The sequence below is a fragment of the Anser cygnoides genome, chromosome 12, assembly GCF_040182565.1.
Source record: "Anser cygnoides isolate HZ-2024a breed goose chromosome 12, Taihu_goose_T2T_genome, whole genome shotgun sequence".
NCBI lineage: Eukaryota > Metazoa > Chordata > Aves > Anseriformes > Anatidae > Anser > Anser cygnoides.
Genome location: NC_089884.1, coordinates 19,407,364 through 19,419,069, shown reverse-complemented (window position 1 = coordinate 19,419,069; position 11,706 = coordinate 19,407,364). Strand labels below are relative to the sequence as shown.

General features: G+C 34.8%; 1 protein-coding gene and 1 long non-coding RNA gene across 2 annotated transcripts in view; one reads left to right on the top strand and one right to left on the bottom strand.

Moving 5' to 3' along the window:
* The window catches only part of ITFG1 (integrin alpha FG-GAP repeat containing 1), a 73,317-nt gene that overhangs the window by 3,272 nt on the left and 58,339 nt on the right, over window positions 1-11,706 (bottom strand). Inside the window, exons 15-17 of the mRNA XM_013186856.3 lie at window positions 4,898-5,022; window positions 3,995-4,077; window positions 2,276-2,393 (exon numbers count right to left, since the gene is read on the bottom strand). Coding sequence (XP_013042310.3) covers window positions 2,276-2,393; window positions 3,995-4,077; window positions 4,898-5,022 — 326 coding nt within the window. The remainder of the gene's footprint in view (window positions 1-2,275; window positions 2,394-3,994; window positions 4,078-4,897; window positions 5,023-11,706) is intronic.
* Window positions 1-11,706, top strand: part of LOC106039583 (uncharacterized) — an 82,306-nt gene that overhangs the window by 68,780 nt on the left and 1,820 nt on the right. The window lies entirely within an intron of this gene.

The window sequence follows — 11,706 nt, the reverse complement described above, 5'->3', positions numbered from 1 at the left end:
CAGCAGAGCTGTCAGGGAAGTTTAACATACATCAGCCTGGCTTTTTGGCAGAGACTTTATCAATTCCAATAGTATTCTGAATGTCAAAAACAGGGTGGGAAAAGGTGAGTGGCATATTCTGACACTGAAATGCTTGTCACATTCCACAATTTTTTGTGGTCTCACTTAGAAAGTAATTTTCACTCCATTTTTTGTCTGCTTCATGAAAAAATTACCACTTCAAAATTTGACCAACTTATATTCTGACGAATCCATCCAAAGCTGCCTAGTAGGATTATCATCAATGCATAGTGCCAACACCACAAAGCAAATTAAAAAGAATCAGAATACAGGAACATTGAGGTCCTTAGCTAATGTAGCAGACTATACTGTTGTAAGAGGAGTAATAGTAAAAACTAGGAACTGAGATTTGAAAGCCTTTTTTTTTTTTTTTTAAAGTGGATACAAAATTTCTAAGGAATGACAGAGCAACATAATATCCCTAAATACCACAGTTATTTAAACAATATAGTAGCGGCTGGTAAATGAGTGCATAAGAACTATTGTAGACTACGAACTTCGACTACTTATCTGCAGAGGTCAAAGTACATGGTTTATTTTAACTGCTGAATAGAACACTGCAGCTTACAGACCAGTATATCCTCTGGGGGAAAAGAAGAGATTGTAACTGCCTGTACATTTCCCCTTTCTTTCTTTGTGATAGGTACTCTAGAAATCTGCAGGGGAAAACAGCATTTAGGCAGAACAGTATTTTTATGAGAGGGTTACTGAAAGAGGCAGTAAAGCAAGCATAAACTCAGAAACAAGCAACTTTGGAATTTAATCCCCCCAGTCATGCCAGTGATGCACAGTTCAGCTGTGGTCAGGATTCTTTCTTGTTCTGTACCTCAACCATTTCTTCTAAAAATTGGGAAGGTAAAAAATCAATGTGAGGGCATTGGAAAATTATTGGAATTAACAAGTATTTATATAGTACTCTGAAAATACACATAATATATCTAAATATTTGTGCCTATTCTGAGCAAGATGCAGCTGCTGCAAAGGAGTTTAACATATAAGCAATACCATTTCATTCACATACACTTAATGGGGTTTAAAAGGGTTCAGAAAGCAAACACTTTGGGCTGAGTGCTTTTTTACATTAAAATACATGAATTATTACATAAAGAATTGTTTTCAACATTGACATTAAACCTCAGTTTCTCCAGATAGAATTGGTATATAGTTAATCCTTCACAACCCAAATTTATTTTATTTTTTTTTTTTATATTTTGTTACTTGTTGCTCAAGATGTCTTGAAGACAGAGTTAAACCCAGTCAGTGCATAGTCCAAGCTACCATTTAGCAATGCTTTCTTGGTACATTAGGACACATTAACGACAGTTGTCATAAAATTTGTATTTCCTTGCTTTGGGTGTTTCATACCCAGCATTGCTATTATTTGGAGACTGTATTTAACATTTTGAAGAGTGGAAAATGACAGACAAGTAATATTTAAATATGAAGCATGCGCAAAGCCTATCTATATATTTAACAAGGTCATTTTATTTCCACAAGCACAAAATAACAAACAGTTCTACCATGTCAAAATGTGCAGTAATTCTATTTGACAGCTAAGATTATGGTTTGGGTATGTAGTAGCATTTATTGGCAATTCTGCCAGTTGGATATGATTGCGAACTGCACATAGTTAAGAAAAATGGGAACGCATTTCTTTTGTGACATGAAAGGCCCCTTTCAAAATGCTTCTTCAAATCAATGGATTTCTATACACTGCATGTATAATTCAGACACACAGAGCAAGCGGCCAATATGCACACGACTGACTCCCTATACCGTCTTGAATGCTAATGTTAGTGCAATCAACAAAGATAAAGAAAAAGAGATGTTTTCCTTTTTCATATTACCAGCAGAACTCAAGATAAGTAAATTGAATTTATGTTCCATTTTCTGAGTACAGTGCTCCTTTAAACTCTGCAAAATAGAACACTTAGATATAAAACAAAAACTTTGCATTTAGTTGGGAATAACAGCTTAATAGCAAAAGCTTATCCATGTTTCTTGTCACTTCCCTTTTTAAGTGTCGTAGAGTTTAAATAATAAACAATGCCAATTTTTAAGCTTGCAATAAATACTGAATTAATAATAAATACCTTTTGGGAATTAATGCAGTATATGTCAAGTTATACTGCAGAAAACTACTTAAAAACGTACAACATTATAAAATATCAGGAAATGTTAAATAGTGTAGAAAAATACTACTAATTAAGCTTACCTTTTCTTGCCAGTGTAATATGCCAATTATTGCCAGGATGAAGACACAGACACCAATTAATGCTATAGCTGTTAGCAGCACAATGTTACTTGGGGTCAGATACAGCTTGGCACTCCAGCTATACAAAAGAGGAAAATCCAAGGAAACATTAATACCCTTCATTAGGAAGCAGAAAATAGATTTAATTTAAAAAGATGAAAAGAACTTGCTAGTGTTAACACACAACAGCTTGGTCCACAGAAACCTAGTGGCTATACTTGAAGACTGGAGCTTAATGGTCTTTACTTAGAAATATATGGCTTAATATAATTATTTTCAGATAATGCCATGTTGAAATTCAGCTGCTATATAACTATCCAGGAATGCCATGGATATCCTCAGGGACTGATGTTTTCCTCATTAGATTTATCTCACACTGTCCCCCTGGGACAAAGTAAAGTGCATAGGAAAGCCTTCCACAAAACTGTCTGGGACCTGGGGAGATGGAGAAGCAGGGTGAAGTAACCTGTAACAGACTGTTTACCCCACAAAGGAAGCTCTTCTTGAACAGGCTCATGGTGAATACTTAGGACTCTCTCAGTCTGAAATTTACCCACGGACAACTGTAGTTGTAGGCAAAAGAACCAGCTGATTATGTCAGGAAGATGCTTGGAGAGCAATAAAACTAGGCACCTTAAGGCCATCTAGAAGACATCTCCAGAATGTTGTGGGGTCCTGAGGCTCAGTAACACCGTGCTTATACTCCAGGCTTCCCATCATGGGAAAGCTGTCAGCAGGATCCCTTATGTTGAGGCCTCTCAGGAAATGACACATAATAAATGCTTCTTAAATTCATGTTTTCTTTTAATATGAAATCTGATTTCTCCTGGAATTCTATCCTCCACTATTCTACAGTGTCCATGAATTCTCTCTATAAGAAAGCAAAAATAGTTTAAGGATAAGACTACTGAGAAAGTTTCTATATAATGCATACCTTTAAATACCTCAAGTTTCTAACTAAATTTTCTACTTCTAGCAGATGTTGTTCCTGTGGTTGTTAATTAGCAACTCAAGTGGCACATCACTTCTAAACTGTTATTTGTTCTATAGTAAAATTAGCTGCTGAAACTGATGTCAGAATTATTTCTGCATGATAAATGCAACTGACCTCACTAATAGATCAAGCGGCAAAAAGCAGCTGGAATATGCGACTTATGTTTTCTCTAATAGCAAAGACAGAAACATGCTTGCTTTCTGGGATAAACATTTTAATTGCAAAATGAATTCAGTGTTGAAGCTCTTGCGTAAGTAACCCCTTCACCTCTACTTAAAGAAAAACATTCATACCTATGGCAACAGATACCATTCAGAAGGGCTGAACCAAAGCTTTTATATGCAACTAGGCAGAAATTGCATGTTTGGCGAAACAAAAGTACTTGCTTCCATCATTACCATGCTTGCAATTTGTCAAAAAGAATGCTGGTAAATCTAGCAAGTAAGTTATTATTTACAAGAGTTGAGCTGGTAATAGGTTTTGATTGTTAATGAGTCCATGTGAATACTCACAAGTATTCTGCCCAGTCACAGAAGCAACAACATGAAGAGAGCTAACTCCCTCCTCCTTGGCTGTTTTTTGATTTACTTTCTAGACAAGTGGCTTTTTAACCTACAAATAATGCCTAATTTTATAGGCATTAATAATGTAATTTTGTGAAGTTCAATTCAAGATGATGAAATTACCTTCGAGGAACATTATGAGGATATGGGATGACTATAAGCTGGGAGTTTGGTATGATAGCTGTCCATTCTTGTTTTCTTATGGACTGAAAGAAAAAGAAAGACTATATCAATTCCTAGCAAACAATTCACAATTTAAGAGCAAAGATTTCTGAAATTCTCTGTTGAAACATAAAAATCAACTGCTTTTTTTTTTCCTTTTGTAAGTATAAGTGACTATTCCCTTATGTTCATTCAAGCTTTTTCTTCCAAAAGCTCCAAAAACAACAACAAAAAGCAAAATAAGTGCTGCTGGCATGAAACACAGCATCTGCTTAAAAAGTATAAAGCAACAACATATTAGGGAAAGAAGAAAAGAACCAATTCTGCAGAGGAATTTTATGCAGGCAAAGCAATTATCCAAATCACAATTTAGACAGTATATTAATACAAATACCTTAAAGTAGTACCATCAGGTTTTTAAAGACTGAGAGTGGTCAGGACCCTACTTTCATGGTCCACCTGAAATTTAGATTATCATGGCAATCTCCACCTCCTATCATATTGATCATGGTGCCAGCACTGAAGCAGAAAGGATTCTGAGTTTACAGGCCAGCCAGACCAGCCCCAGGGAAATCTTACATCTGAGACCATAATTTATCCACCAGGCCTAATATGCATTTATGATACGAACAAGCACCATATACCTAACATTTACAGACAATTCCAGTCATCTTTTGTTCTTACTGTTATAGCTTTAGGGCTTACACTCACCCCCAAAACCAGGCCTTATAGGGTGTTTTTTTTGCAAACTTCTTTGATATTTGTACTTCTGAAGTAAGTGTCCCTAGCAGTATTTCTCTCCAAACTGTATTAGGAAAGGTAACACCACAAATAGTAGTGTGACAATCTTAAATTTCAACTAACCTTTTCTCCTAAAGGACGAGGAATGCCAACATACAAATGGTCGAGGAAATTAGCACTACGTCCCAAGCCTAGCACATTGTATGGCAACTGGAGAGCAAAATGTGCCGATTGGCTAAGTTGTCCAGCTGCAATAAAATTAGAAAGGAAACTCAAGGTAGTATTTTGAAAAAAACAAAAAACAAAAAACAAAAACTGTTCCAAACACACATTTCTGGGTCAACCATAAAAATGTTTAAAAAAATTGAACGACCGCATGATTATTTAACTCTTAAAGACTCAATACCACATTTCCAAACTACTTGTGGGCACTAGAGAATTGCTTAAATGCTTGAGATTTCTAGGTAAGATGATTCTTTTGAGCACCATTTCTACGTCAAACAAACTCTATTTGTTACTAGTTGAGAAGAAATGAGCTGTTGATGTTTGTTTTGATATGGTTAGTGCCAAGTCTCTTGCCCCACTGATTTACAAGCTCAGACTCAACATGTAAAGGTTCGCATTCTTAGTAGTAGTAATCAGTAACTATTGTTTTTTTTTTTTTGTTACAAAATTAGGTAAGAAAATGATCATAAATTCTCAAATAATAATTTGATTTAATGACAACAGGATTACAGTGGTTGCAAGTTACATCCTCACAAGAACATGTAATTGTAAATAACTATGTGAGACTAAGGGAAAAACAACATTCTTTGTTGGAGCTATCTACAGGTTCACCAACATCCTATTTCTAAGGTAGCCAATTACTCCATTTAAGTAGAACTCCTGTAATCTCAATTTCTGGCAAACTGATCCAGATCCTATGGGGATTCCTTTTTTTTTTTTTATTCTCCAGAAAGCCTCTTAGCAAGTGATCTGGTTCCACAGCACGAATATTAGCATCTCATAAGCACCACAGGGAATTCAGCCCTGAAAATAAAAGGGGAAAGTGGACTGAATGTGCACACTTGCAACTTAGATGCCTATTATATACAGTGTTACTAACAGCTGTGATACTTCTGAAAGCCCAAGCTCCAAAGCTGACATAACTACATTAGAATATGTTTTCATTAAAAATGACTTTACACCACAAAACTAGAGAATTAAAACTAGAAACACCAACTCTTCAAGTAAAGCAACAATTAAATCATAATATTGCTGATATTCAAACTTTCTGCACATATTCACACCTGAACATTTTAAGTTTAGCAATATTGTATTGCAATTGTATGCAATATTGCTAGAGTTCAAATATGGTTTCTATACAAAAAGAAGTCATAGAAAAATGTACTACATACTATATCACCACATATAGCAACCAGAAAACCCCTCTTAACAGAATTCGGGTATTCATTAAATGATTCAAGCTTTTACTATGAACACAGTCTTCTTTCTATATAGTGAATAGTGAAATTCTACCTAATGAATCTTGCAATGTCAAGTGACTACCGAAATTAAACTTCCTTTGATTGTCTTATACATGCTGCAATGTTTACATAAAGTGTCTAGCAGCTATTACAGCAATGAATTTAGTGTCCACCTCACAATCCAATTTAGTTAAACAGCATGAGAGCTCAATGCAACAACAAAGAGTAAGCAGATTTCCAAAAGCTATAAGGGCATGACTTAACAGCATGTAAAAGGTCATTCTATCACAGAAGGCTTAAAACAAAAACAAAGCCAAAACAGCAAAATGAAAGAGCTTTAAATGAGAATTGTAAAAATTATCAGTCCATACAACCTCAGCCATACAGCTGCTTAAACACATCATGACTTGATCCATACAAGCAATCCAAAGAATTTAATCATAGGGTAATATTACACATAGTCATGGATATTGGTCTTTGAGTAAACCTGAATAATTTATTGTTCTGTGGTTCCTAGCCCACAGGATTAATATTTTTGGTATACACGAGCTGTAATTATGACCCTATTCATTTCATACTAACTACAAAGTCAAAAATAAGTCTATTGACATATTTCAAGAGAGAAAATTAAAAGGCTGAAGTGAAAACATGAAACAACGGATCAACCTGAAGCTCCATCCAGGTTGAGCCTTGCTTGTGTAATCGCAAGGGTCTGTCTGGTATGTAAGACATGGTACATCAAAAAACGTATCAAAAATAGTTTTTGTAAGCTACACGCTGCATAAAATAGCAGGCTCTCTCTGCCAAAGGTGATCTTATCACAAGAAGATCTAGAAGGAACTGTATTTTTCCCTCAGCAGTTTGGCTTGTCAACACGGTAAGGAGTCAGCCAGTACTGCTATGGTTATGGAGCTGCTAGTCTTATCTGAGTGTAAAGCAGCAGATGGACGGACTTCAAGGCCAGGCCCTCACACAAAGCAGAAAAAGAAAAGGTATTTTGAGGTCTCTGATGTTGCATGAAAGAGGGAGAAAGCAAGCAGGAACACAATAAAATTGGATTGTCGTAAAGAGGGAAGAAGTAGCAGAGAGGGAAAAAAAATGGAGTAAAGAGATGGCGATGGCTAGAGGTAGCCAGATATTCATAGTACGAAGTTTAACAACAATCCTGCCATTCAACTTGTTCAGCCCTTGACTAGGCAACAATCTAATAAATTTAAAATGCTTCTCTTGTGCTGGTGCTACAATATGAAATTGGCCTTGTGCAGTTTATGAAAATACTCCAGTAAATTAACCAGCTGCTCTACATTAAAGTATCTGATCTTTTTTATGTTTTTCTGAGTCCATATGGACACTTAGTTCTAAGAAAATCAGTTTGTGTTACTGACAATAAAATAAATGAAACCAAAAATATCAAGTAGGTAGTCTTTTCAATAAAACACCAAAGATCATTACTGTGGACCACGCCAGCTTGCAAAAATGACATAACTGCAGTTTAGCCAAGGTCAGAGCTGTTAATAAATAGAGCTGTATAAACTGATACCAGTTCGATAAAGCCAGTATTACTGCAGTCTTCAAGCAAACACATTCAAAACCTGTGAGATTCAGTAATGCTACTATTTTATTATCACAAGTGACTTTTTGCTTCTCGTTTTTTAAACTTCAGCATCCTTAAAAAAAAGCCCCTAAAGTTGCATACATTACTAAATTCATCTCGTGCATCCCCTCAACTCAAAAGAACAGCTTTAATTCAATCTGTGCTCAACTTCAGCCTACTCTAGTTTTTGTCAGGCAGTGTTGAATGTAGGATTCAGCTGAAAAACGGTCAGAATAATATTAGAAATTTCTTAGAAGCCAATAAAAAAAACAGAAATGCAGATGTAGAGTTAAAAATCCTGGATGACACACACTTAACTGTGGCATCTCTGTAAAAATAACAACTCCAAGAGGTGAAACAGGGAGTGAAGGCGGCAGATTGCAGAAGAGAGATGAGACTGCATGCCTGAAATTAGTCTGCCTACTTCTCCCAGATTTACAACAGACCTTGATTTGATCATAAAATTCATTCAATATTAAAAGTTGTTACAACTGAATTCCCTCTCAGAGAGGAAAGGTCTGTGGAGATGTTAACGAAAGATGTAAGACCCAGTACTTCTCAATTCTAATGCTTATTTTGGTAATTGCTATTCCTTGTAGGTAATTTAACAGTATTTCTTGTTTAAGATTAAAAGAGAATTGAGCAATGTAGAAGTAAAAGCACTGAGTATACGCTAATTATTATTCTGCTATCTTTTAACAGCACACTGGAATGTTAATAGTAGAGAGAGTAATTCTAACAATGTTTTAAAAAACCCTCTCAATTATGCAAATTTCCTGTAGTTACGACTTGGCAGATCAAAGAACCTTAAAACGAGTTTGATAAGGACAGCCATATGTGCCTTGTTATTCTACTTTTTGCATGAATACTGTATACATGAAAGATACCATATTTCAGAACTAAAGACCTGCAGAATTAGGAACATCAGAAACAGAACAGTGAACGTTTCTTCATTTACTGTATGATTTACTTTAGCCCAGGGATGGAAGGATAACTTAAGAATAGATAAGTTTGGCTTCAGCGGTCCAGCCAATAACTGTTCCTACGCTAAGACCAGTGGTAAAGGCAAGTAGCATCAGTTGACATGAAAAAATAAATTGAATGCTGAACACCGTTCTCATTAGATAAAGAACAATGTTGTTATTCATGTTACTTTTTGGGAAAGATATTATATAAAAAAAATGTAACAAACTATCAGATTCCCTTATTATTGCTTTCATAAAATTCAAAGCTTTGGATATGGATTGTTCCATGGTATTATATAAAGAATGGAAATAAGCTGACAAAAAATAGCTTTAAAATGGTATTGATACTATATTGTTTAAAATTAATGTGGAAAAGATAATGTGTAGGTTTATAAATGGCCCAAAAATACCATCTGGGTTTGGTACTGTCAACGAATACACATACATGAAAGTGTTGCTTGAGGTATTTCCTGACAGTCAAATAGAACACAATTCTGATATAACAGGCAAATCTTTTCATGACAGTAACCTGTATACCATTAAAATTCCAGTTAGAGAAACATTTACTGAATTTTACAAGTAGGACTTGAAAGAGAAGAAAGTTCAAGTACAAACTTAATAAAATAGCTACAGAAAATTCAATTTTGAGAAGTACTTCAAGAATTAAAGACAAAAAAATCTATTAATATATTACAATTCAGAAACCGATCAAAGAGTATTATAAAATTCCCTGTAACAATACTGTGAGGGTCATAAATACACTTGGAATTCATTATGAAATAACAGTAATGTCAAAACAGAAAAGGAAATTCATCATGATTGGACTCAGTTTTTTATTATTGTAAATATGGTAGTAGTGAAGATGAATGGTACTATAGCAGTATTAATCATATTTGATAGATGTTTCTCAGCATAAATTGTAAAAAACATTCAATTTCTAAAAGCAACCCCCTTGAAAAAAACACAAACAACCAAACCTAAGATAATGCTTTTAAGGAAAAAAAACGTTTATTTTCCTTGGAAGAGGAAAGTGGAAAACAAAGATTAAGAATGATACATAAATTAGGTCCAAATTTTAAACCAGCTTTCCTCGCCACAGATAAAATGAATGTGTAAGCTATGTGCATTCTTCCATGACAGATGCCAGTAGTTCAATCATCTTTATTTTGCCACTAGGTTATTTTATAAGATTGCATAAATAACGAGTGCTAAAGGGTCAAACACAAACCAAACCTATCTAAACTTGTAATTCTACATTTCCTCAAGGTAAGATTTAAAATCAGCTTATATTTCTGTGAATTAAGCTTTTAATATATATTCTGCATTCAGACCCCATAAATGCATTATTTTTCATCTTCTGCTTAAAACTAAGACAATTTATAAAAATTAACTTTATTTTAAAAAGCAGTATATCATAAATTATCCAGGTCTGCCAACATGCAATCCTCTACAGTTATCATTTATTGTATCCCACATTATATATAAAGTGTTTAAGGATTTGATAATACAGATTCTACTTGCTGTTAGACATAGTTTTATAAATGTATATTATGACCTCGTTTAAAATATAGGACTTAAGTCTGAAATTGTGTTAACTGAAGATATGTAGCAAAGTGAAAAACTGTTCCAACTACATGAACAATGAATCTAAATGAGTATAATTAGATCTGAGCGGAGGTTGTGTTGTAGTTTATTTGATTTATAGCTACTTTATAGCAGTTTCCTAAAGACGAAAAGATCTGTTTGATTGTATTACTAACGTGTTTATTTACTTATGCAAAAAAGTCTTTTTGTTACATAGGTAGTACTTCTGATTCTTTGATAGTAAGATTGTGCGTAGGTATCTACTCAAAAGTCACATGGCCAGAGGAACTATGAAGCTGTGTTTTCATTAAGTTAGTTTATCTTTGCATGTGTGTACCAAATTTAGGCAGGCCCACATTAAGGCCCAGTGAGCCTGAAGCAGTAAATACATTACACTACTTAAAACCCACTGATTTCTTCATTTAGACGCATGTTCATTCAATGAATACACTGAATGAACTTTAATTGGCAGTCTGGAAAGACGTTTTCTAATCCAGAAATTACAGTAAATTCCAGCAACTGTGACAGCAACTGTCAAGAAGCTTTATTAATGGCTCCATATTCCAAGAAGATAGCCCTGAAGAGTACAGAGGGGTAGTGACCCACTGCAAGGAGTTTAGTTAACAGCAGAAAGAAGAGATCAGCGAACACCAATTTTTATTACACAAATTTGTGAAAGTAAGGAGTTTTATTTTTTATAAAGATATTAAATAGGCTCCAAGCTGTTTACACTTTTGCTCATTTGAAAAAACAAGGATTTAGGTCTTTTAAAAAAAGGAATGAGTACAATAAAATGTCTTCATACATCTTCATGTACTTCAGGTACATCTTCATAACTGAACTCTACGACTAATATACAACATGTACGCAAAATAGGTCAAAAACCAAGTTACCCAGTCATCAAGAACAGAACAGGCATTCCAATAAGCAATAAAGTAAAAATGGACAACACAATAGGTATATCTAGAGATCTCGCCTGAGTCAAAATGCCTTCAAAACCACGACATGAACTGTGAAATAAAACATGTCTGTATTTGCATGGATATCCATCCCGCATCTCTTTGCGAGCAGTCCTGTTTCCTGGCTGGAACACTTTTTAGCCTTACATTCTATGTCCCCATAATCCCTCCACAGAACACTAAGCTTTTGTCCGCTATGCTCCTTTGTTACTGCTTGGGCAAAAACATTTCAGGCTATGGCTAACTCCAACTGTATGTATATTGACCATATGGCCAGCCTGAGGACAAAAGAGACCAAATAACTGTTGATCTCTAAGTAAAGTCTTTTTCTCACGTGTAATCCTGTTTTCTACCTAACTGTTGA